Consider the following 27,566-nt stretch of genomic DNA (forward strand, 5'->3'; position numbering starts at 1 on the left):
AGGGAAAAAGTAAGAACTTAATAATTGTAAAGAGAAATTGAAAGCTTATACAGCTTTCCCCGAAGTTTGGTAGGTTCCTTGGGTCACTTCAATGTCTGGTTTCAGGACTATGTGGCTTTGCCTCAGTTTCCCTTTTCTTTGAAATTCATCTAGTTCCATACACCCAGACTCTTCTCACTAACTGTCCTCAGGCAAGTGTTTCCTGAAGTTCTAGATGGTACAGAACTTGTGAAATGTAGTAATACCTCCAGTTCTCTGAGAGCATTATCACATTCCTTCTGCCCGGGAGCTTGCTGGGTGCACAGCGTGATGAGCTGGTTTATACTCTCAGTTACAGCTCTAGGAAGAGCAGAAGAAAAAAAACAGGTATATTTTAAAATTAAAGCATTCACCTTATTAAAACTTTGCTTCTTTAACTGTACATAGCATCAGGATTTAAAACTTTAATATTCTACTGTGTTGTTTCTTTCCAGTGTTTGGGGATTCACTGTACGTTAAAAAGCTCACCTGGAGACCTTTGCTGTAACAAGCTTCATAAGAGCAAAAAATATTCTCACCAAGACATGTGATAGTGATCCACACTTGAAAATCTATTCCTTCAGTGCAAACAATTGGGAAGTCTGTCCAGAAGAAACAGAGGCTTCATCTTACAGCAACAAGTGTACTAGGGGTGTGTGGCAAGCTTTTGGTTGCAGGGAGGCCTCTATGAGAAAAGGCCAAGGGCTGCTCCAGGCAGCTGAGTGCAGACACTCCAACAGACCCACCACAGGACACAGCTGAGCCCAGCAGACAAAGCTGGGGGCACCTCTGGGAAAACATGGGTGAGAAAGAGCAGAACAGCATCTAGTAGCAGGTCAGTGCACGCACTAGCAGCATGACTTAACTTCCTTGCTAAAAGGTACTTCAGCACTTCTCCAGGTCTGGTATTAACTGAATCATTTCTCAACTACACCCCAGGAGACTTAAAAGACACAGAAATATGTGACTAGTATGTCAAAAACTGTTGGAATGTAACGTAATAATACACATGCTTTGCTAACAAGTCCCTGTCTGACATACTGTGTGACACACACACAATCTCACTATGTATTTCTATAGCCTGTTATCAAGTTGGGTTTTTAATCTTTCACTAATTATTGATATTCTGAGTCTCCCTGAGGCTTAAATCCACACAGAACAAGATATTTTTGCATTATGTTTCTGTGGGAGTTCACAGCTCTGGCACTCTTGAACACAGGCAGAATGAGACATACAATATAGTCACTATTTGTGTTTCTGATGAATGCTCTGATATTGAGCAAAATCCATTATAAATACATTCATTTTAGACTAAAGGCTAACTACCCAGGAAAGCAGCTTCTAGAAGAAAAGGCTTTTCAGGAGGAGGAGGAAGTATGCCATTCATTGTTATTAATGGAAGATAATTTCTCTAGCTAGGCATGTTGTCACCAATTTGCAAATGCTTAGCTTGCATTGTGACATTATAGTGCAATGCAGGTGGTTTTGTGTTGTATTTCATGGCCAATTAGAAACTGAGTAAAACAAGACAGCTTGGAGGATATGCTTTCTTCTGGTTTGAAAACTCTTGACTAGCACTTGGACTATTTTCTCTTTAAGAAAATTGGAACCTCATAACATGTTGGTTATATCAATAACATGATTACCTAAGATGGATGGCATCACCTGTTACAAAAGGAAACAGAATGTGCTTATTACATATACACCAGATTTTACGTTTATTTTCAGAGCAAAAAGACTGAGAAGTAAAAATACTTGACCCTGACCATGTCACAGCAGGGAAAGAGAACCAAGTCCTGGCAAGCTTGTCACAATCAGGCATGGAGGATTTGAAAAGGGAAATCTGGTGTCCCCTTAGCCTCTTAAGCACACACACTGAGAACTGGTACAGTATTGACTTTTTATGGTTAACTAATGTCTAGTCATATGCATGCAGACACACATACAGAGGCTAATAGCATGGCAAAACAGAACATCTAAAGCTCTAAATGGCTTGTCTCCCTTTTTTGATTATGTGCTTCTACAGAGGGAATAGCAGCCTGGCAAAAACAAACAACTAAATGGGCTTCACTGGGGGCACTAACTTCATCTATGCTCCAAACAGGAATGCTCCAAGCCTAAAGGAAAAGTCTGTAGCAGTTTGATACTGCAGCAGTAACAAAAGCTCATGAAACTCCACCTTCAAGCAGCATGCGTTGAACTACCAACAGTTTTCCTACAAGCTATTTATTTATGAGATTAGATGGATGTCAGAATTTATTTATCTGTTTAACAAATACAACAAAGTAAAGCAGCAAAACGCTTTTAACAAGTCCTCTATTAAAGGAGTATATTTTTTAAATTAAAGTTATTGCTGTTAAAAAGGGATGATTACAAGGTTCAGGACAAACATCAACTGCATTATCCCTAAAAAAGGAACAGTCTTTACTTACTTCATCTCTAGGCTGATCTTTGAGGGTTTAAACATTTTGGAAGACAATATTGTAAGTCACATCCTCACTGTCTCAGACATTCATCTGATTTACATTGGCAGTTCTAGGTGTGATATGTATCTGTCCTACAGCAGTTCCCTGCCAGTTTGATATTTGAGCATTCCATTTACAAACTTAAATAACTGAATAAAAACTTAATTTAGAAAAACTTAATTGTCAAAAGGATTTGACAAAGTGGAGAAGAGGAGATAATCCAGAGACTGAAATGCAGTGTTATTTTTCACATAAACATGGAGCATCCTGACTGAAGAACAGAGTCCAAAAAATGGAATTCAGGGCATGGCTGACAGAATACTTTCAATAAGGATATCTTCGACCAAATAAACATAGCATCTAACCCTTGCAAGTGCTCTCTATCACACACACATATGCACTGTTAATGATAGGTAGTCACAACGTGACTGCTAAGTACATTCTATATGAGAATATGATTCAATTTATTTTCTTTGTTAGCAATTGAGAGGCTTAATGTTAACAACTGCCTTGTCAGAACACAGGTGGTAAAAACACAGTAGACACAACACATTAGTCCCTTTCAAAAACCAGGCCAACTCTTCAACTGATAGCCCTTATTTCTATCAAAGGTAACAAGTTATATCAGTTAAGGAACTATTTCCAAATTAGCAGTTTTCCTTAGGCCTACTTTCATTTAAACAGAACTGCAGGTTCCAACCACTCAAGTGTCAACAGCAGAAGAATATATAAACACATGACAAATATCACAGACAAAACAAATATATTTGGAAAATCGAAATCAAGCAACATATTCTTACCTTGCTGCTGCTGCTAAGAGGTTCTTGGCATTAGGTGCTCCGGGGTCAACAGACAGAGACTTGGCAGCTAGTAACAGCTTGCTGGAAGCCATAGAGATGCTCTTGAGGTTACCTATTACTTGAATCTGGTCCTCTTTAGTCTGGAAAGCGACAGCAGCATAAAATTAGGTGCAGAGTTTGCAATACAGTGTGCCAAAAGCCCATTTGGAAACCCAATTTGTTTATCCACCTGAAACCACGGACATGCAGGGGACCACATTCGAGACAAGGACACAGACCAAAGCCTCTGAACCCAGACAGGTGCCTCTAGCTTCACTTACGTTACAGAAGAAGCAGCCCATATAACAAACAGCTTGGTTTCTAACAATGGCAGTATTCACAAATGAGCAACGGAGAAACTTTACTACTTGTTGAACAATGCTTTTGTTGTCAAGACTCTCATGTGTCTCTGCCTGGCACAACTGATCCACATTATTCACTCAGTGTAGATTCTCTGCATTCTAGCATCATCTGAAACAAACCCTCAGGCTCTCTAGCATGTAACTGGGATTACTCACACAAAAAGATCATTCCAGATAGTCCTCTATCCCAAAAAAAGGCATTTCTACAAGCAAATTTGGTAAACATTCTGACTTGGATGGTCTATTACTTATTTAAGGCACGGCCTGAAAAGGAGAACCTGCATATACATACAATTACAGGGAAGGGCTGCATTATCACAACAAATAGCTGTGACTAGATTCTTCTGCCAGTGCTCAGAAGCGAATCTATTCTTTCTAACAGTCTGTTCAGAGTTTTATGTAAAGAGGTTGCATATTACTCGGCCAATGTGAATAGGTTTTACTCAATATTTAAATTCTCTGCTTCCTCCCTACCCCAAAATTTTGCTGGGCATCCAGAATACCTGTACGGCTTCTGTTCAGACCAAATAGCTAGACAAAGACAGAAGGCATTCCCTTTTGAAAGATCAGCCATTCACAATTAAGATGGTTATCATCCCCTATGTTAGCAAGGGTAAGCAAATCCACAGGGGCCACAAGGACAGCAGCAGCTGGAATTCTCTTTTCAAACAGCTATTTGCACTAGCATTTCTACTTTTGCCTTCATTGAATTGCCTCAGACAAAACATACCAGAAGCCAGTGAGGCCCTTGGCTAAAAAGATTCAGGTACGTGACTCCTATTCAGTTTCAGAGAATCAGCTGACATTTGGTGCCTGCCTAACTTCATGGATCTGGAAATAGAATAATTAAGTTTTGATGCAGGATAATTAGCAGTTATTGTCCAATCTATCTACTCAGCTCTATCTACAAAGCATCTGCTCTATAGAGACACTTCTTTAAAGACTTCAAAGGACTCTCTGGCTAGTTTTCTTTTGGCAAGAATTTCTTAGATTTGCAAGTTCCTCCTGCTAATTAGGGCAAAACAGTCTGCACTCTTTTCTGCAAGTCCTCTGCGCTCTCTCGGTACCTGACCCTTTTTAATATGCTGGCATTTGTTAAGCTAAACCATCTCCACATGACCAATTAGTGTAATTCAGTACACCTAAAGCCAGTAAGATAAAATGAAGGTGATATCTCCAACTTCAAATGAGTACTTGCGCTACTAGGAATAAGCTAGGAATAATATGTGGTAACATTCCTTATTGTTACTGAGTTCATCAGAATAGAACTCTGCAGATTTAAATTACTAAGTCGTCGAAGTACTTGCTGTCAGATCCATGGCAGCATGCACTATAGAGCAATAAATGCATCTTTCCTCCCTCTACTTAAAGCACTTGGAAATTAGCAAAGACAGGCGCTCAATTTTGAATAGTGTTCACATAAATTATACTCCATGGTAGTTCTACTAAAATAGAAGCAATGCTTTCAGAGGTTCAGCACAACTTTGTACCTTGACATATATAGCCAAAATTGGTTAAAGAGCCCAAATTACACAGAGGACTATGAAGTCACATTTCTGATTGGGCACAGGAACAAACAGAATTATCCTGTGTAAAACTTTAGTCTGGGCAATCAGTTAGAGATGACTGCTCCATAACATCACCCTATCATATCTGCATAGGCTCACAGCAGCACATTGTACCATCCTACTAGATAACCAAGATACTTCACTGCAAGACACTATGCCCTAGATAATCCTTGGTCCCAATTAGCTAGATAAAAAAATTTACCTGTGCTTGGCCAGCCATTTCAATACCAGCATCAAGGAACTCATCAAAATCATCACTGAATTTTCCAGAGGCTGCGGCCAGTTCACCACTTTGGCCCCGTGTAGCATGAACAACTTCTCCTGCTGACTGATTCAGGTCTGCTGCTGCCTGGTTCAGTTCACTTTGAGCTTCTTGAAATGACTTGGAACTTGGAGGTAGCTGTAAGAGACCCAGTGCCGTATGTTATTGTCTGTCACGTCACACTTCACAACTGAGAAGTTCAACACAATTCAAGAACACCAAATACAGAGCTTCACATACAAGCTAGAATGGAGTACTGCAACTGGGCTGATAGTGATTCAGTTCTGAGTGCAGAATAGTCCAGCTACAGGACACGTTATCAACCAGAAATCTATACAAGTGTAGTCCTAATGTTTCTTTCAAGGGACTGACAAGTACCCATGTGCCTTTCAAGGGGCAGAGATAATGACAGCTGTTTTATGGTTCAACTACGAAATTTAAAGTGATGAACTCTGTGGCAAAAGTTGGAGCATTTTGGTCTCCAAGTCATCATTTACTTCCACAAACAAGCTTTCCAGAACACCACACAAGTATTGACAGCTCTTCAGAATAACTGTAAACTCCTGACTTGGTTTTACCAAAACCTGCACAAACAAATCAAAATATAATCCCTCCTTCCTTCACAGGGTAGCAGGATCACTGATAGGTGCAGAAAAACAAGCTGTTCAAATCATATGACCTCCTGGCAAATTTCCAGTGCACAAAGGGCTTTTCTTGACATGGATGCAGTTAAACAGAAATACAGCAAATCTTCTCCCTGTACAAAATGACCTTACATGCACCAAACATCTTCTGGCTGACCACAATACTCGTTAGACCAAACTCATCACTTTTCGGTGAGAGATAAATTATAATTTTCTAATTGTCATATTCTTCAAAATATCAAGTCACAGTTGGCATTTTCAACAAAACAAACTAACGGTGATCCATGCCATCAACTTTACTACTGCCTTCACAAGCCACAGACATATTTCACCTTTCCCATACACTAGAATAACATTATTTCAGCCAAAGCAGTAGCTACTTAAAGTTTCATTAACTTAAACAAAACTTCTATTATGTATACTTAGGGCATATTTACTAAATAAGAATTTGACACAGATCTGCTTTTCAGTTCTCTGAAATTTATTTCCATGTTAAAAGACATCTCACCGAATCAACAAGGAGCTTCTTGCTAGATTCCCCAATACTCTTCAAGGCCACATCCACATCCTTTTGGCCAGGCAGACAATTCACACAGTTATTTAAGGAGTGGGACACTGCTTTTGCCACCTGCAATACAAGTAAACATATCCACACTGAGAAAGGCTTAAGTGGTTATTTATTGAAGAGGAGGCATATTCTGTAGACAGCAATTCCTACATTCTGTCTTTAACAAGACCCTTTTTGAGGCTTGGAACTCTCTTGGTTTGCTCACCTGTAGTCTAGCAGTAGTCATTATTCACACTTAGCCATTTGATTGGATAGTGTTGGCAAGGGTGCTCCTGGCACCTGGGATAAAGGCTGCAGCACTGAAGGTAAGGGACTGCCCCGGAAGTTAACCATACACTAACTGCAGAAATCCTTTGCATGTTACGTTGTTTAAAGTAATTTTTTAAAGATTATAACAACTGTCTCCTCTATGAAATTATTTCAAACACAGGCCAATTACAGAACTTTTCAAACAAGTAAAAAAGAATCTGTTACTCCTTGAAGTCTTCAAAAGCTGCAGTGTCTGGAAAATGGGCATTCACTTTCTGAATGTAAATAAATATAGATCCTTCATTTCATAAGGATTTGTTTAACAGTTGCTGCAGTTTTGCAGTCAAACAGCCTACTCAAATACGCTGTGGGTAAAAACAGTTAACTGCATCTTTACATACATTTATTTTTGTAAAAAGGTGACTATAATGCCACAATTCACACCACCTGCATTGATTAACATAAGCACTATGTTACTATCTGAGAGCTGCTGGGAGGACTAGAAAGCTGATATTCCTTGCAGCCTCATATACAGTTGTTCTCTCCCATTATTTAGTGGTGTGTTCTAAGTAATTTCAGTAGATGTTTTATGATTCTATGATAACTGATGTAGCAGCTCAAGTTGCAACTTACCTGGGCTAATCTCTGTTGACTATCTGCATCCCCTGGTGCAGCCAGAGCCTGTTTTGCCTCCTGAATAAGCATAGCAGAGCCTTCCATGACATCCCTTGCTGAATCCAGCATTGCATGTGCTGCCACAGGGTCGGTAGTAGATGCTGCAACCCCTCGTGCTGCCTGAGCCAAAGTCTTCAAAGCCTGAGCAGTCTCTCTGGCAGCAACTCCTATGTTCAGAGTCCATCAAGGGGTCTATCAGTACCCTTAAAGATAATCTTTGTATTTCATAACAGATGAACTTGCAGGCAAAGATCCCATTGCAAAATAATATTGCAAATACAGTTTAGAAGAAAATCTTCAAACACAAACACATTTGACACACAGCATCATTTGCCTTGAGAAATGCCTGCAGTGAAGCTATAAAGTAAGTATTATACCCCCAAGACCACTTTCTGGGCACAGCTCTATATCAGTGACTAGATCTTAGTCTGAAAAAAAAGAAAATCTATACCTGAAAAAGAGAAAAAACCCATACTCCAAGCTATGGGGGAAAGGGATTGTTTGCAAGAACAATTGTACATTTACTGTGCAAGACCTCTTGGTGATCCATATTTAGGTATTAAAAATAATCAGAATGTTCTAATATCCCTATTGGAAATGTCTGTAAAAGCTGGGACATCACAACCAAATACAATCCATGAAGTAGCCATGTTATCATTTTAACTCCAGCGCCTTTTAACATCTTCCAATCAACTGAACATTCTGAACTGAATAAACTTTAGAAGATAATGAAAAGCAAGTGAGAATATAGGTCAAAGTAAAGCCAAGTACCACAGAGAAACAGTATTGCCTACATTGTCGTAGGCAACCTTTCTATTTGACAAGCCACAGACAGCTTTCTAGATTCTTAATTTAAAGAATATTTCAGGAAAACCACCCGCACTTTCTGTTTCCTTTAATTAATCTTTTAAGTGCAACTTAATCTATCACAGCACCACAAAATAAAGAAGTCTGATTGCTTTTCCTTCACCTTCATGCTGCTTTCATTCTGTACAAAGCTTTCAATACGAAGTGAAAAGAAACTTACTGTGATGTTGAAGACAAGAAAGAATTATTAAATAGTGAATGTAAGCTGTAAAGAACTTTTATCACACACAAACAGTAGAATGTCATAACACCTGCAAACAGTGCTTGCTTGAGCACCCAACAGTTTGTGCATAACAAGACAGTATGAGATACGAAGTTGTTATATGAGCTTTGAAAACTAACTCCCTGCTTTATAGGACCTGCCAACCAAACAGCTCTTACAGATTGATGTTGAGAGCCATTAGATTCAATTGTTCAATATCAGCTGCAAGTATCTGTATTCCTTCATCAGATACCCAGTGCTAACTTCTGCTAACTACGTGACAGAAACGTGAGCCATCTTAATGCAATTACATCTGCTTCAAATGAAAGCAGCTCAAAGTTGTGCAGCCCTGATGCAATTATAATCAATGGAATGGTAATTGCCATAACGCAGTTTGCAAGAAATATTTTAAAAAATCCTACAGTAGCATTTGCATCAAGAGCTTCTATTTTTTACAGAAATAAGACGACAGAACATTTTACCACCCAAGAGTAAACCTCACTCCTGCAAGGAATATTTTCCTTATCAAGTCGACTTCGGTTTCTAAAATTACAGGTACAAAAATTGTAGAATCTCTGTGTCCACATGCCCTTCTGGTTTTACCTCAAACTATGCAAATGTGACTGGTGAATCAGAAAGACCAGCTGCATTATACATGTAAACTGGTAACATGAAGTGAGAGATGCACTTTTAAACATCACCAGGCTATCCCAAGTATGTTTGCATTCTGTACTTCAAAAAATATCCAAAGGCCTTTTTAACCTTCTGAAAGGACTCAGCAACATTTCTCGTGGCACTGACCTTTAAATTGCATTACATTTTAGTTCTGTCCTTCACAGAGCTTCAGTGGCATATATACAAAGAAACAGCAGATGTCTGTTCTGATTATAGAGACCCACAGCAGATTGCAACACTTCCTTCGTGAAGCACAGTATTCACACTCACAAGTCCTAATAATTTGCCACAGTTCACCATCAGCATAAAGAAGAACAAGGAGCAATTCCTTGCTTTAAGAGTCTGTAATATGAAAACCTTCTATCAAGTACTTTATGTGAACAGAGGTTTCACAAAGGCATGAATAAAACATTACCTGTGTAGTGCTCGTTGCCTTGAGCAGCACAAGTTAACAACTGGGCCATTGATGAACCAACTGCTTTGGATGTACTTCCCAGGTCCTGAGTACATTTCTCAAGCTGTGAAAAATTGCAAAGGACAAAATTCTTGTTTAAGCTCAACTAAAACACACTATTTTAAATACTAAAAAATCCCTCATTCCACAAACCCAAACTTTTATCTCAGCTACCGAACACACACAGAGGTTCTCCGAAATCTGACTAATGTGTTCCCTGTCCAGGCTGAAATAAATTAACATGTTAGATAATGTGAACAAAAACCCCTTGTATAACTAGCAATGGAAATCAAGATCTTCATCTTAGGGGAAGGGGATTTTTGCCAAATAAAACATTTCACTTTCTAAGCCTACCAGGACTGCTAGTATTACAACTATTGAGTTCCCATCTTGGTCACTACAGAAAAGAAATTCTTTTTGACAAGAAAAGACTGAAACATTAATGCTACTATACTGTCATTTCTACAATAAAGGAGGACCTAGAGTCCTGTAATTCCACTACGGAACATGAACTCTTTTTAAGAGAATTAGCACAAAATCCTATCAGTGTCACCATTATCCAAAGCCTCACTACTTGTTTTGCCTCCAATACTTATATTTTTTAACAGCCAACTTGTTTGTTTTTAAATGAAGAACATCCTTCCTCAATTACAGTTTCTCCTGGGAGAGGTTTTAACTGCCCATCCACAGCTGCCATCTTCGCATCTTGCAGTTCATTTTTGAGTGTCTGGACTGTATTCAAAGCAGAATCGATTTCCATCGGGCCACATGCTTCATGAGCCTATTCAGAAATCAGATCAATATCAATGTTAGCAGCTGTAAGCCACTATCAGAAATAGTAAATACTTCAGGTATAACCTCCCTCTCCCAAATGATGCCTTTAGAGGCCACTGTGAGCACTTTCAAGCATTACATATCATCGATTCCAAACTCCTTCACAATATTCTTAGCTTGTGAGTAGCATAACACACTGTTAAGAGCCACCAGGGGAATGAGATACACTCAGCTTGTGTAGACATACCTTCACACTGGTAGTCCAGGCATTGAGAAAATAAGTGCTGCAGTCTGGACTTCACCTTTGACAAATAGCTACCTATGCATCATGACAAAAGTCACACTGACTCATTCAATGAGGCAGCCCACAGTCATCAGTACCTGGGCATTTTAATGTTAGCTCAGATGTAGCCACCTATATGCTACAAACCTTGTCCAGGGCCTCATTGCACACAAAAATCAAAGAGCAGACTGTCCACTTTAAAACATGCTGGTTTTTTTCAAACCCATATATAATTTAGCAATCAGTGTCTGAAAAACAGATGGCCTCTGCTTCCCTGAATTTTAGAGGTGATAGCTCCAGTTCACAATCAATGTGACCACAGTAGTGCTCTAGCTGGGTTCTCACCAGTTTGGAAGGTGCATGAGATAGGCTCCCCTTCCCCTGCTCTCCTTCAGACGTAAAGCAGCTCAGAGCTCCGATGTGCTGCTCTGTGTATAGCCTCCTCCTGTCTTTCTGGCAAGGGCAGCACAGGCTTTTCAATTTTCTTGCCATTTCTCCCACCCCTTTCTGTTATGACACAGAAGCCACCTGTGACTCTGAGCAAACTGTGCAATACACAAAGTGAACACTGCCTGAGAGTGAGTCGTTCCTTTGGGGGAGACACAGTGGGCCAAGGAAAAGTGAGCCTGTTACCACCATTCAGGGCATATTGCTTTAGCTGGTTAAAACTAGCATTCACCTACCTTCTGGGAGGCTGTTCGTAGCTCAGCTAAACTGGTAGCAAGATTCTTTGCACACTGACTTAGCTGCATTGCTGCTGCTTGATCAGTCACAGTGGGGACTGCAGCTTTAGCAGATGCCACCATCTTACTTCCAGGCTGTTCAAATAAGAGTAGGGAATACAGCTGGTTTTACTAGTTCATTTTCTTTAAATGTGGCTTAGGAGTCAGTAAACAAACTGCTTCCTCCATTCACAGTCAGGAGGTTTCCACATTTTCTGTAATGATTATTTCATGCACTTCCCTGCTCCTTAACCACAACCCTCTAGATCCCAGCCTTTTAATCATATGCTGCACCCTGTCATAATTCCATATGGCAGTGTCTTCTGCAGCAGGACACATTATGCTTTACTAGTTCAATGACTTCTTCACTGGTACCAATGTCTGCTTGAGGCCTTTGAGTATTCATGTTGACTACTTAAAAATATTGCAATGTGTAGTTTTGCCATTCAGCATCCAGGTGGCACAAGCAGGTCCAGGTGGCACAGATGGCAAATTTGCCTCAATATTTCTAAGTGTTAAACTCCGCCAAAATGCTCTATCTTGAAAATTAATTGTAACTCAAGCACTGATTCCTCCCAAGGTCTGCTGCTAGTACAATTAGAATACTTTGCTGATTCTTACCACACTATGGTACACATACAGCCAGAGGAAAGATGGATCATTTTTTAATGCCTCTGGAGAGAATCATATAGCAAAATACTTGGAATGAGAGTATGGTTTGAAATAGCTCTAGCTACATGGGTCCATAAAGAGCCTGTTATCAGCAACCGCATTTAAGGCAGGACTAACTGATGCCAAATAATCATTAAGTCATTATACAGAAAATTGGTTTAGTGTGTTTGTTTCTTGTAATTTCAACATTAAATCCAATAGGTTTGATATCAACATTCAATATTTTATCTTCTTTAAGACAAGTGTCTAAAAATGGTAATACTCTCTTTAATTTGTGAAGAATTTTGGAGCTGCTTCTTGCATCACTAACTTTACCTTCACCAAGAAAATTACAACATCATCTCACATACTCAGACCTCTGCTTAGAAAGATGCTCAATTCTTTCCATCTTGTTCTTTAAACTCTTTTACAGAAGGCAAGTGCTATAGCAATGAATGTTTCTTCTCTACACACTCGACTTTTCTTGTTACTTTTATCCTCAATTTTGTTGGTTTTCATTTTCCACAGATTCAACATACTTCAGCCATCTTATCTGAGAAACTAAATTCTCCTTAGCTATAGCTTACAGTCAGTAATGGACTTTTTAGAACAGTTTACTCCTTATTAGTCACAAATAAAAACATCTAGCACTACAAAATGCTTTTTGCTGTGATGGATTCTAGTACAGTGATTGATTCACTCCACCTGAAGGAAATTCTGGCTGGAATTTATTAGAGCAAGCTGGGCACTGAGGTCTTCTGATTGAGCTTGACTTCCTCTTACACCCTGCACCAACTGAGGAATATGATCCGCAACATTCTACAAAAACAAAGAGAAAACCTTTTAATAGATAAATAAAAACTCCAAACACACTGACAGATAAGCAAACCCTCTCTCAACCCCCCTTAAAGACAACCTGTAGTATTCACAGGTACAATCCTCCTGTGCCTTCACAGAATTCATTTAGGACACCATGGAACTGAACGAATACACCATAGGGTTTTTTCAAAGACTTCTACTTAAGAAATCTTTATTCAAGCTACTGATTAAAGATCCTACAAAACAACCTATGATTTTTCTGCAAAATTCCATACAAAAAGTGTTTTAATTCCTTCCTTTGCCAAGCTCGAATGCAAGTACTGGAGGGGACATGCTTTTCAAGAGAACATCTTGCTTTCAGAAAATCATTGTCTTCTACACCTAAGCATCTCAGGCTCCTTTTCCTTGACTTCTAACAATACAAACTATATAATGTGCCTGGAGCATGAAACAGTGGGCGTTGCTAAAACTTTATTCCTGAACTGCCCAGATTCATGCTCTTTGTCCATTCATTCCACAATAAAACTTACTTCAGCAGTGCAGTATGAACTCCCCATCCCCCCAAAAAAAGTAAAAATGTATCAGTCTTCTCTATTACCTAAGAAATGATCATCAAGAAATTAGAACAAACTGGAAACAAGAAAGTGAATCAACTCACCTTTTATTATCATTTTTTCAATTCATACTGAAATAGCAGCATCCTACATCACAATTTTGACATGCACTTGAGTTACCTTACTTAACTACAACATTTTTAGGATTACCACCAAGAAATTGCTGAATGTTAATGTGGTTTTTAACAATGCCTTCTTTGCTGGTTTTGTTCTTGTTCCCCACATAGCTGCTCTTCCATCCAAAAGAAAACTCTTCTGCATTCTATTGTCTTTTCAATTTTTGTTTGAATGCAGTTTATTTTAAAGCCCTGAAGCAACACTAGTCAGAAATTAAGCTGCCAAATGTAGCTTAAACACTAAAGAGAACAGCTTCTCAGTAGGCTCTGAATTCCAGCTTGGAACTATAAAAAATGTGCTTGACTTCAGGCATACCTTGAAATCTGTGGTCTTGGCAGCTTCAAGCTAAGAATCATGTTAACCCGATTGTAAGGTCTAGAATGTTTCTACAGTGACATTTCAGGCTGCAGGTACTTGTATGCTGAACATCAGAATAGCAGGATCAGAGCTGTTTGCTATCTAACCAGTATATTAAAATAAGGATTTCACTCCATTATAGTAAAAATCACTCTTGCTAGTCTATTATTTGTTGCAGCAAAATCAAAGGTTACCTTTATATTAAAGCAGACATCAACCCCATTTCACTGTATGTATCATTCAAAGGCCTGTTTTGACGATCACAGAGCTCCTCATCTGCTAAAGAGCACACTTGGGAGAGTGTACAGATTTTGCTGCAGACCCCTCTGCAGACTGCTTCTAGCATAGCTCTGCATTAACAGTACTGCTGACTGTATGCATTTACTTAAATAACTTACTTCAGGTGAACTGCTTATTACTCAACAGATGTATGCTGATGTATATAAGCCTGTGTATTCTTTGTAGTAAAGTGTTTGCAGGGGTATTTGTAACAGCCAAATACTACTACATGACATTCACAGTAGCATAGCTTTCCAAGGCTCTCCAAACAGTAAAGCAGGGAAACTATGGATAATTCAATAAATGAGGGCTCTCTGGAATCCTCAGATGAGTGTGTGTTGCAATACTATTATTACAGGAGGTGACCTTCAGTACCCCATAAAGCAGAGCCTGAGAGTTATTTCTCAGGGGCTGTGATACATTTACCTTACAGCTCTGCACAAGTTGCTGGTGGGCTGCTGTGTTCTTATTTGACACTGCTGCATTCTGAGAAGCTGCAATAGTCTGAGTAGCAGCAGCTGCAGCTTGCTTAGCAGCAATCTGTGGAGAAAAAGAAACAGACTTAAATCAGCGGTAAAAGTCTAAGTCATTTAGAGGATGAAATACATATTTTAGGTAACTTTGACAGTAACAACTTTTGACAGATTAATACATTGTATCCTTAGATTAGTTTGAGTTGCCTTAAGGAAACTCAGAATTGTTCTCTCAAGATGAAAGTAAGCTGAACACTGTTATCTGGCTCTACCTTGCCAGTAAAGAAAAAGGTGGAACTAGGAGAATTCTAACTTCTTACTTCTTCATAACTTCAGATGTAATATGACCAAAAGCAGTCAGTTACAGAGCAGAAACGGTCTAATCAATTAGCTCCTTACAAAGAAGGCCGGAGAAAACAGGCAAAGTATATACAGTGCTTCACACTGCTACATCAACACTTCTGACAAAGACTCAGGGGAGCCAGCTTCTACTGAGATTGCTCTATGGTAAAACCAAAGATACTTAACTTATGAAGAGGCAGAAAATATTGATATTGCTGAGTCTGAAAGCACTGAGAAGATTAAAAATTCAACCATTCATCCAAGCTATGCGAACATGTTATAACATTCTTTTCTTTAACTGGCCCACTAAATACAACCAAGCAGGAAGCTCATTGTTATCATTACACACTTCTCTCCTTTCTAAGGCAGTATGTATTGTAAAACAATTATCCTTTCCATAAAGCTTTCTTGCATACAGCCACAAAATTGAGACATCAGTGATTATTTCCTGAAACACTGTTCATTTTTGGTTCTAGTCAGATAAAGTAATTTATATGCACTTCTGGAACACAGTTACCTCCTTGAGTTCTCCTTGTTTGTCTAATCTCATTGCACTTGAATCAGACTACTGTAAAACCACAGCTGGAAACCAGGAATTATGAAAGGCCTCTTTTTTCAATCTGTCTTGTCTACATTTTAGGCTGAGAATGGGAAGATCAAACCTTTCCTACAAGACAAACCTCACAGATATTTTATTCTTAGCGCACAGCAAATTGCCTTTCTCCTTCTCGGCTGTCCTATCAGATAGGATGTATCTTTTTATTTCTGCTTTGATTCTCCAAATAAAGTACCAGTTTATTTGGATATGCTGCAACTCAACATATCTTTGTATGGAAATTAACATGAAACTGGCAGATACACTAGACAACCACCAAAAGATACAGTGTGTAAATGACAGATCATAGAGATAAATGAAAACAGAAATTAAGTACTTTCAGCTCAGCTGTTCAAAATCTCAGTTCTTCTGATTTTATGACTGGGCCACCATCAAATGTCTCCTGAGTCACTTTGCTACATCAGTGATAAGTTGCTCAATTTTCTGAGGACTATGGTATCACAAACTAGTATCTCAAAATCCAAGCCTTGTACTCTGGAACTGAGCTTGCAGTGCTGTTCTGTGCTTAGCACTTTTCCCGAAATAGGCACTTTTGCTTGCTTGAAATTATCTACTGATACTAATTACCAAAATGGAATAAATTGCAACTTCAACAGTCTCTGGTTTCCAACCTCTAATCTGTTGACAATTTTCTTCTTGATGGCATTCTGTGCAGCAGCATTTGTAGCAACCCGCAGTCCCTCCGCTGCTTCTCTCAGACGCTGCTGTTGATCCTCATTTTCAGGATTGGCTGCAGCTCCCTGCACAAGATTTCAGAGCAAAAACCATGAGGCTTAGTAAAAGTTCCTGGAGAAAATGTAGATAACAATTAAGGCTTTAGTTCCAGACAGTGTCTGCTACATCACCCTTTATTTTTCTTATTTTGTCTTAACCAAACTTAGAAGAACATTAAAGTGCTGCAAGACTTTGAAGCGGAAAATTTATTGCTGTTGCAAGGTTCTTACCATGTATGTTAGGTATTGTGAGGAAGGCAGTTGAACATTTGCTTTATACACTACTTTAGGTGGTTGGGAAAAAAACCCTGTGTAAACCACCAGATCTGTAATAACATACTTTGGTGACTGTAGGCTTTGAAAAGAACAGTTTTCAAAAATCCCAGTTCAATGTGCCTTTCAGGAACTGCAGTCCAAACCCTGAGATTTAACCCAGTAGGTTTTCTTCATTTGAAGTCTGAGAAAGTAACTTATAAGTCAAGCATATGTTCTGTAGCCTTCCAGAGGCCTAGCAGAATAGCTGGCCCTGGTCTGTAAAAATCATTTAAGTGCAGGATCTGGGAAACAATGCAAAAAACTTATTATTCCCTAGTGGCTTTAAACAGCTTTCTAGCACAGAGTTCTCTTGTGAGAACAGGAGTAGGGAGGTGGGGGGAACAGCACAGACAAAATTTCCCAGGTGGAGGGCACTGTTCCTGAGAAGCAAAGTTGCTTTAACTGCTTTTGTAGGAGATAGTTGTAAATGGCTGCTATGGGTTATTTTTTCTCAATGTATTATCATGATAAATTGCTAAAAGCAGAACATTTACTGGCTAAGAAAAAACATCTCTACTATCAGCCAGATCCTACGTATGATATCCCACATACCGCTTTGTGAATAACCATACAGTTTGAAGCTGTCAGTTATTTAATTTTCCTGGTACCTTTGCAGCTTCAACCATGCGGGCCGTAGAATCTGCCAGGAGCTTTGCAGCAGCCAGAAGCTTCTTAGAGTTCTCCATGTCGATTTCTGCTTCAGCATCTGACCTCATGGCATTGACAAGATCAGAAGTGGCTTGAGCCAGTACCCTGGCCTGCCGTACCATTTCACCTGCAGGGTACAGTTATACCTTTACTTTCCTCCTCTCTGCATTTCAGTTTCCATTTCTAAAGTCATCTCAACAAAATGAAAATAAAGTTACATTTGCCAAAGTATTCTTTTGATGAAACATTCTTTTGACTTGAAAATGATGCTCAAAGTTCATAACTTAGGAGCTTCACAAACAAAATCTTGGATTGCAACATGAATGAAGGACACTGCTACAGTGGAGAGGAAAAAATGTAGTATTTGCATTCTAGATAGGAAGACAAACCTCAATACTTTAAGGTAATTTTGAATACACAGTTCAAGGAAGCTCCTGGCCTAGTGGAGACTAATAATTTTGCTTTCAAATTACAGCCAAGATTTCACTTTCATTAAAAATTATCCATTTTCACCTATTCTTCTCTGTCTAATATAATCTAAACTGTCAGAAAAGAGCACCAATTAGGTGGGTTTGGCCAAAAACAAGGTGTATATTTAAGATACCAAAGTCATGGTGAAGCATGGAGACGAAACAGCAATACTTCTGAAGTGGACAGACACCCTTTCTAGGGCAAATTCATTTGATCACCAAAGCATACACTTGAACTCCTTTGTAATAGACTGGAGCCGATAAAGCCTTGGGCTTTCTGCAGGTTATCAAACCAATTAGGATGTATTTGAGCTTAAGGTCTCATTCTTTCCAAACGCTCTTAAAAAAATCATGGGAAAGAAAACCAAAGCAGCGTTTTTCTCATGTGTTAAGGTGACTTTAGGGCTTCAGAATTAAATCGCCTTCTTATCAGGCTGCTTTGCTCAGAAGCAGGCAAAGCAATTAAGAGTTTTCTAGCTTTTATCACCTATTTCCCAAAACGCAATTTTGGAATTACGGTTTTTACCAATAATGGTAACTCAGTTCCCAGTCCAAATATTCCACTTATTAAAAAAATCCCTTTAAATGCCCTTTCTTAGAGCATTAAGCCAATAAATCAAAGTAGAAAGAATAACCTGCTTGGGTAATAACACAGTAGTCACAAGCCAGAGTCTCTTCGCTGTTAAAACTGTGACCTCAGAAGTGCAGTAAGTTGGAAACACAGAATGGAATCTGAATGCCTTCTACTAAAAACTAAGTATCGCACAATAAGATATTTGACTGTGAACAGGAATAAAATGCTATTTAAGATCATCTCTTTCACTGCAGTCTTACGTACAGAAGCTGAATCATGAGTGTTGGCTAAACATAAAACTTGACATGGCTTCCTGTGCACATCTTCAGTAACTAGATTCCTTAGCAATTTACTGCTTCTTTACTAAAAATTCATATTGAATTGGTTAAATGTCAGGCATCTCAAGTTTTGGTTAGTTCTAGAAGCTGCATATTTTAAAAACATCACAGAAAAAAAAAGCAGGATCAAGTTTCAAAACCTACAACAAATCTAGGTATAATGAAATTAATCAGTGGGAAATACTTGCCCAGGTACCTGTCTTTATATTTGAAGATGAGAAACTGCTACACAATTCTGTGAATTGAAACAGTGGTAGAAAACAGAAAAAATATTACAGTGATCCTTTAGCATGAGACTCATTGTTTTCACAGAACATTCGTTCTACCTAGCACACAGCTGTGTGCACATTGCTGATTTAATATTATGGGCTGAATGACTACCCATCATGACAGCACTAGCCTAGAACCACAGTACACCAGAGAAGTGGCTTTTTACTTGTGCTGTTTGAAATGTCCACATCTTTGAGTCATGAAAAGCTACTGCTCATTAGATAAACTTACCAGCATCTCCCATTGAACTGAAAATACTCTCTGTGACACACATGATGGTATCTGTAGCCTGGTCATAGCGTCCAATGGGCTCTCCCCTGCTGGCAAACTGGCGGACATGCTGCAAGAGGTCATTCAGGGCTTGGCTGACAATGCTGGCAGCTGCACTGACCTGCTTCAGTAACTCAGTGTCATCTGTGGCAGCCTGGCAGGCCCTCACGCAGTTCTCCACCGAACGGTCTACCAGTTTCCCTGCCTCAATCAGCTGTTCCTGACACACTGGAGAGCTGATGGTGGGACTCACAACCTGCATGGGGGAAGGATACAAAGCATTCAGAAAAGGTTTATCTGCAAATTCCTAACTACTAATCTACTGCATCAAGTTTTTGTTTTCCCTTGACAGAAAACCCGGAAAGTATTTAAATAGGTAGCTTCAGACATCTAGATTAGGAATCTGGATTCTGCAGATTGTTAACTGGGTTCTAAGAATGGAAGTCCCTTTCTTGTTTCATACTTCTTCAACAGCTACTGAAGTGAGAAAACCATAGAGAATGGTTCTGGAAGGCAGGCATGGGCCAAACTCCTCTAGAATAACTACATCCTCTGACAGACTCCTGTTCCCCTGGAATTCCAAATAAAATTAAATCTGAACTGGAAATGGTCTTGTAAAGCCTTCTTATATCTGCCTTTTGTTTGTTTGTTTAAATAAAGGTAGTGCTTCATACAAGTCAAACTACGTTCTATTTCTGAAAGACAAGTAATAAACAAGTAATAAACCTACAGGTTAGAAGCAAACCTCCCTTGTTTTGTTCAGGCATATCCAAAGAGCCTTCAGCAATGGGAAAAGTTTACATATTTTATGAGGAAAATAGGATGCCATTGGTTATCTTACGCCATATTGAACAAATTCACTGGCAGTAGGAACATCGAGTCCAAATAATGAAAATCCATAAATATGGATTAAAAAAAGCCCTTGCAGCCAGAGGAATAAAGTAAAAAATATATAAAATTTAGTACCTAATATTGGCTGTTAATTTTAATAGAACCCTTCTGGCTATTATGTTTTCTGCAAAAGATGACCATGCAGACTTCGAAAGCAGCATCCAGGTAGGCAATGAGAACTATTTAATAATGTAAATGTAAACAAGTAGTTTGTTTCTTTAGTTTTTTAGACAAAAAAGGCTGCAGAAGTTGTACTGTTCCAATTGCAGACTTCAGAATTTGAGGTATGAGCTCCACTCCTTTGTAATTTGCTTTGACTGAACACCACTACTTGGCCAAAAGCAACGGATCTATTAAAATGACTGGGCTACTTTAAATTAGTGCAAACATATTTAAAATCAATGATGATCAAATTGATTTTATTTTCAGCAAGAATACCAACTTTTCATTATTTAGCTTTGCATGAGGTAAACCCATCCTAATCCTAGGCTTTCACTGATAACTTACATAGTCATCCCCAGGTAAGATGCCCTTCTTAAGCCAATGTTTTCTAGTTTTTTATCAGTATTAGTACTCATCAGACAGGCTCTGTTATTTGTGGAAACTTCTCTGGAGAATGCAGCAACACCTCACATACTCAGGGCTCCTGATTGCCACTGTTATGGGTGACAATTCCTTAACCAAAACCTTTGATACTACATAAATCTAGAGCTATGATATTAACACAACATATTGCCAGAGACCATTGGAAATACAGAGAAGCACAGACACAAACTAACACCTTGCCACCTCATGGGCACTGCTAGCCTCACCTTCGCACAAGCCACAAGCTGGGAAGTAGACAGTGCGCACTGTGTAGCAGCAGCAATGACCCGGTTCTGCAGGACAGTGTCCTCTGCGACCTGTGCTACGTTCTTGGCCTTCAGCACTAACATGGCAGCAGCATTTGCAACAGCTTTCGCCAGACTCATAAGAACATCCTGGTACAATAAAGGGAAAACTCAATCTTATGAACAAAAAAAAGTATGTTTTTGTTAAGATTTATATTAAGAATTTATATTAAAATCATTTATATTAAGATCAAGTATTCTAAAGGTAAGAAGTTCTCTTGTATCAAAACTTAAACATTTTGTTTCATGTAAAGCAGCAAACATGGTTATTACTTAGAAAACTTGACAGTTCTCTATCCACGTTATCAACCTACTGGATAGTATGAGTCAAATTTTGAATTGGCTTGTAGTCCACAAGAAAAATATATGTCCCAAATGCATTTGAAACACTGAGGAGAGTACAGTGCAAACGGCTCTCCATGAAGCCAGAAAGCATCTGTATGATGCACAGAATGAAGTGTGGGTCTCCATGAAATCAGCACTTTGTGACTGTGTAATTAAAAACAATTTCACAATGGATTAACCTCAATTAGGAGGGAGAAATTTTCAATCTGGCATTTCCTAACCACACTTTAGGAAGCCTGGTTTTATGCAGTGGCCTTCTCGTCAGTAAGCTGCACAGTTCTGACAGTGACAAGCAACCCCCTCATTACCTGGAACCTTTCATCTGTTTCATTCTCTCCAATTTGTCTCAGTAGCTCCCCGCTTGCTTGTCCAATGCTTCCAGCTGCAGTCAGAACTGTCTGTCGAGGCTGGAAAAATAGAAGGGTGAAGTACATTAATTCAAAGAAAATGAGCTTTACTTGCATTTTAGATTTCCTCCAGGAACTTCTGCATTAGCATGCAATCAATATGGGTAAAAAAAACCCCATTACACAACAGAAATACTTTGGAAAAATCTTTACTTTTCCAAATACACAACTGCACATCCATACTTCACGGGTTTCACCTAAAGTGCCCCAGATAACTTGATAAGAATTTCAAAGAACTCAAATAAGACATTGTAATAACTCTATTAAGGTTGGACAGTCAATATGCCAACTGATCTGCAACATCAGGAAATTTCATGTTCTTCAGACCATAAATACTTGAAGAGATCCAAGGCAACCTGGCTACTGACTGCAACCCTTAAGAAACTGATCAAGACAGTCTACCCTGGTCAATACTACTCTAATTTCTGGAAGACTACAGCAGAGGAATTAACTTTTCATTTTATATGTCAAAGTAGACAAAGATAGTAAAGAAAAAGAATCATGGATGAGTATCTCTCCACATCCTATTAAACTGAGTCTTACTATTGTTCAAAATTCGTTTCAAAAAGAGAATGCAGGACCCAGATAAATTAACTATTTATTGCACAAATCAACCTCTGCAAAGTGGTTATCAATAATATCAAGGTGCAATACCTAAAGGCCTGAAGACAGATACAGATGAAGGAATAAGAAACAGCAAAAAGAACTTGCTCAAGAGAAATTGCTTGGCATGGAGCAGGCAATGTTAGCTTAGAAGCTAACATGTCTCAGAAAAGCCAAAGCCACACATTTCACAGAGAACCTGAGAAGTTTCCATCTATTCACCTCTCCTGAAGTGGGTTGCACTGCCTTCAGCAAGTCTGAGACAGCACTGGCCAATGTTCGAGCAGCTTTCAGGAGGTCTTCTCCACTTCCAACTTCATCATCCATGAGAGCAGCAAGCAGTTTCACACCTTTAGACATCTCAGTGAGGTTGGAAGAGATGGTTGTAATTGCACATCCCACAGCAGTGTAATCAGTGTCAACTGGGTCCCCTGTAGAGAAAAAGTTTTTTTATGTTCAGAATGCTTGGCTGGTTAAAAGGAAAAAGAAGCAGCTACCCCAGGCTACACTCTGGTGAGACTCAAAAGAGACATTTAAGATAGCCAAGCAATGCCTACTAAGTAATTTCATTGCCACTTAAAAAAAAAAATCAGACTGATAGGATTTTTCCAATTTCTATACTTCTTCTACAAGAATTTATCTTCTAATAGAATTTCTCTTCATTGAGTACAATTTGCTGAGCAGTTCACAGTTTCAGGCATCTTCCAACATTGAAAGAACCCAAAGTAATAGAGTATTGACCCCTTTAAGCCATTCACAGCTCTTCCAATTCGTAATTTGCTCAAGAAAAAACCCCACCGTCAATGAGCATATAATCTCTCTCTAAGAACTGTCAGATCAAAAATGCTTTTTTTTGTAATAACCTTGCAAACATTCTCAATTCTACTTTGTGGAGTAAGCAAGCCACACTTCATCTTCATCAATGGTCATATGTTTAGTGTAAGAGAGAAACTGAAGATACAAAAATAGTGTTGGGAGGGGCTGAGAAAGCTCATTTCACACATCAATACACTTAGCTACTGGGGTAATTTCAAGAAAAATTTTCTCCAGCCACCCCATACTCAGTTCCTGTGTTACTTGAATTAGATGGAGAAATAAATAGGAGAGTGCAAGGAAATACTTCCCTTTTAAATTTACCTGCTGTAAGGTTAACAACAGATGCAGTTCCTGCAGTGATAGCATCAACCTGAGAGTGTATTTCATGTTTTGATTCATCAACCTTGTTCTGAACCCATACTCTAGATGCCTGAAGAGCAATAACAAAAGAATTAAAGATTGCAGTGAGGTTCTGTAAGAGGAGATACTTTGGAAATCTCTTGTTCCTTCATAAACCTTTATAAAAGCGAAACAGAGGACAACAACCAAATGCTTAAGTAACATATGAAAGCAAGCGTTTTCTTTTGCTGAATCATTCACTACAGAATTGCTACCACATTCCAACAGCTGCCCTTTTGAGGTAAATGCCAGAAATAGTGCCTCTATGAAGGCTAACTGACAGTCCCCTATAAACAATAGTCTCTTGATCTTGTCCCTCTCCCCTAACCTGGATCAGGAGTGAGAGAAAACTGTTTTGTTTGTTTTTCCAAGTGTCCTGGAGGCAGCCACTTCCACCATAAATATTGCCTATAGTTTGTGTTACATCGTACATATGCACACAATGCTGGCAAGACTCCAGATAAGGCTACGCAAGGAAGTCTGCCACACCTGATCACAGAAGACTGATCAGTCACGTGGAACACTGTACATGAATTCCTTAAAGAGAACACAAAATTTTATCTCATTTTAAAAGCTTTACCAATACCACTTTAGATCCAGGGATAATGACTGATCTGTAAACACTCCAAAGCATTAAAATCCATTTCCATGAGGGACCAGAAAAGCTCACCATGTCCTGCCCTAAAGGTGGTAGGTTATCGACTTCATTGAGGTCAGCTTGTGCCTGTTGAACAGCATGCATACTGGAATTAATAGTCCCCATCAAGGCCTGCTGAGCTGAGGTCTGAAAGGCAAAACAAGGAAATGGCGGTGTGCAACGTTCCAAATGCAACATCTTCAAACAGATGTTAGACATGCATGGAAAGACAGTGAGTGACACAATCCAACACCAGGCCATTTCAGAAAACTAAATTTTCCACAGTGCAATGGAGAAAGCAAAGCTTTCTAACACTCCTCTCACACAGTCTTGATTCAGCCCGTGTCATTTTATACTCCTTGGTACTTGCACGTGCCAATAAAATGCTGAACTTTCCCAGATCAAACAATGCACAACAGACACACAGAAAGACACCAAGCTGTCTTAACTTGCATTCTATGAACATGAGTACGAAAACCAAATTTTCTTCAAGGATATAACATCACCGACTTCCTGTAACAGCCTACCAATGTAATCTAGTATGATTCTAAAACTGAATTACCATCAATATGCATAAGCTAATGGAAGACTAAAGGGGTTTAGGCAGAGCAGGATCTGTATTGGGTGTCTGCAGCCCTGCAAACACCAATGTCTGACAAGGATGGAGAGGATTCCCCAGCTGCTCCTGGGAGAGATCACAGTGGAGTAGGTTATTCCACTGCAGCCTGCAGAGAGGGCCATGCTAGCAGATACCCACTCTGCAGCTAACAGAGGACTTTGCATTGCAGCAGGTTGATATTTCCCTAAAAGAAACTACATCCTTTGGAGACCCCACACTGGAATAGAGTCCTGACAGAAACTGCAACTCATGGAGGACTCTCACTGGAGCAGGCTCTCCTGAAAGCAGCTGCAGCTCATAGGGAACCCACACTGGAGCCAATTTATCTTGAAGGACTGTAGCTCATAGAAAGGACCCATCCTGGAGCTGAGGAAAAGCATGAGGAAGAAGGAGCAGCAGATAGAGGTTGCTATAAACTGACAGCTTGGGAGCAGGGAGTGGAAGAGTTAAGCTGTTTCTGACTTACTTCCAGCACAGACAAGTTTCAAACACCCACAAAAAAGTAAAGTTTCAAATACAAAACAAGGAGGTTTCTCACAAGTGGAGGCATATGTCCTCTGTGCATTTGACCAATTGTGACTTGTTGCTGGGGAGAAGGCATGATGCCAATGTTGAAAGTCTCTGGGCCGCTGGACCCTGAGCGCATCACAGCTGGTAGTGCCACAGAGCCATGCTCCACCTTCCCTGTTCGGTTGAACTGCTGCTGCAAGATGGTAGGCCTGGAAAGGAGGAAAAATACAAAATACAATACAGGGCGTTAGTTAGCTCCTGCAAATCAATCTCTGTTGGACGCTCTTCCTTCAGGATTTTAAATTGCATTTCACAACATTTGGAGAAGCTGGAAAACTTCCCAGTTTTTCTTTCTAACCATTTTCTAACATTTTAGAAAAATCACAATAAACTGTGGCTTTTGACAGATCAAATATTAGTAGCACTAATAAGCAGGCACCAAGCAAGCAAGCAAGCAATGGTTTTGGTATATGCGGTACAATAGCTTTACCCCTTTCAGATGCATGACAGACAGAACCTTAAGGCATAACAATTTCTTTGTTTTAGTTGTTTCATAGGCTGATTAACAGAAAACATTTTGCAAGAAAACCCTAAATTTAGGATAAAAACTAACATTCTTCCCTCTTTATACACACAAGCACACACAGTATTTGCTAATAATCTGGCAGCCTACCAAATAATGAGCTGGGAGGCAGCATACTTTCAAGAGTAATAGTTATGTCATCCATGCTCATGAACCACTTTGCCAGATATACTGTTCATAATTAAACATGGTTCAAGCTTTAACAGCTAGAAGGTCTAGCTTTAACAACAACACTGCTACGAGAAAAAATTATTTCAATTGGGAAAAACCTTGTATTCATCTGTTACAAGTTTTGGGCTTCTTTGGACAAAATTTAGCTAAGAGTATATTCTGGAAGTGATTTGGAAAGGGCAGTGTCAAAAGCAAGCACATCTGAACATGTGCAATTTGTCAAAAGCTGAAATTCCCCATAAGGCCACATTAGATATCTAACAAGTCTATCTCCTATAAACCATGTGTTTAGCAATAAATCAAACAGACTTCTCACATACACACTGCTGACACTACCATAATCAGAGCTCCAAGAGGAGACTTGAGTAGCTCATTACAGCTTGTAATGCCACAAACCTATCTGTGATCTTTCACTGGAAGGAAAGATTGAATATTCCTTTCAAGAGCATGGCCAGCTCTGCTTTTGCTATATTCAGTTACTCTCCCATCAGAACCATAGCCTGACCTACTAGTACCAAAACTACCTTTACCCACAGCACACATCTGATTTGTCTAAAGCAATTTGATGAAATAAGGCAGCTCTGTTCAAGACCCAGTATACAATTGACAGAAGTTAAATTTACCTAGCAGACCTAGCAGACACAAGCAGCTAAAACCTTGTAAATCCTAGGTATTTGCATGAACATCAAAAATATAGTGCATCTTCACTACTGCTGAAGTACCCTCCCCAGCACCCTACTGAATTACAGCCTCAGTTCCTTTGCTCAAGGGTCAAGTTACCACAAGCTGGTGTCAAGGTTGGCTTCTTTAACCACCAGTTTTGTGACAAATACCTCTCTTTAGACCTCAAATGAAGCTAGGAGCCAGCTGAACTATATGGGGGTAGTACTTCCTTCTGTTGAAATACCCTGTAGAAAATCCTTCTTTAACAGTAATAACCACAGTATTGCATTTGAAAAAGAAGCTGCCCCAGCTAAAAGGCGTCACTCAAAGAGCATTTCCTTCTGTTGTATACACTCACTTCTTAGGTGAAACAGATTCTTCCAACATGGTTGATTCTTCATCTCCTTCAAGTCCAAATCTATCTTTACTTTGCTTCTGGAGGGGAAATAAAAATAACAAATTGTTGTTAAACAATGTGTGCTGGTTTTTGCTTTCTCTCCACCATTTCCTTGTCATTTATCTGAAACCTCGTCAAATAA

The 27,566-nt window shown here is 39.3% G+C and overlaps 1 protein-coding gene across 1 annotated transcript in view; it reads right to left on the reverse strand.

Annotated features, from left to right (window-relative positions):
• Positions 1 to 27,566, reverse strand: part of TLN2 (talin 2) — a 100,213-nt gene that overhangs the window by 45,070 nt on the left and 27,577 nt on the right. The window contains exons 12-31 of the mRNA XM_034065874.1: positions 27,386 to 27,462; positions 25,639 to 25,819; positions 24,515 to 24,628; positions 23,767 to 23,875; positions 22,852 to 23,060; positions 21,928 to 22,026; positions 21,197 to 21,364; positions 19,455 to 19,749; positions 17,532 to 17,698; positions 16,507 to 16,635; positions 14,891 to 15,004; positions 12,984 to 13,097; positions 11,589 to 11,723; positions 10,501 to 10,629; positions 9,810 to 9,912; positions 7,609 to 7,817; positions 6,667 to 6,786; positions 5,455 to 5,652; positions 3,284 to 3,423; positions 246 to 339 (exon numbers count right to left, since the gene is read on the reverse strand). Coding sequence (XP_033921765.1) covers positions 246 to 339; positions 3,284 to 3,423; positions 5,455 to 5,652; positions 6,667 to 6,786; positions 7,609 to 7,817; positions 9,810 to 9,912; positions 10,501 to 10,629; positions 11,589 to 11,723; positions 12,984 to 13,097; positions 14,891 to 15,004; positions 16,507 to 16,635; positions 17,532 to 17,698; positions 19,455 to 19,749; positions 21,197 to 21,364; positions 21,928 to 22,026; positions 22,852 to 23,060; positions 23,767 to 23,875; positions 24,515 to 24,628; positions 25,639 to 25,819; positions 27,386 to 27,462 — 2,904 coding nt within the window. The remainder of the gene's footprint in view (positions 1 to 245; positions 340 to 3,283; positions 3,424 to 5,454; positions 5,653 to 6,666; positions 6,787 to 7,608; positions 7,818 to 9,809; positions 9,913 to 10,500; positions 10,630 to 11,588; positions 11,724 to 12,983; positions 13,098 to 14,890; positions 15,005 to 16,506; positions 16,636 to 17,531; positions 17,699 to 19,454; positions 19,750 to 21,196; positions 21,365 to 21,927; positions 22,027 to 22,851; positions 23,061 to 23,766; positions 23,876 to 24,514; positions 24,629 to 25,638; positions 25,820 to 27,385; positions 27,463 to 27,566) is intronic.

The sequence above is a fragment of the Melopsittacus undulatus genome, chromosome 9 (assembly GCF_012275295.1).
Source record: "Melopsittacus undulatus isolate bMelUnd1 chromosome 9, bMelUnd1.mat.Z, whole genome shotgun sequence".
Lineage (NCBI taxonomy): Eukaryota > Metazoa > Chordata > Aves > Psittaciformes > Psittaculidae > Melopsittacus > Melopsittacus undulatus.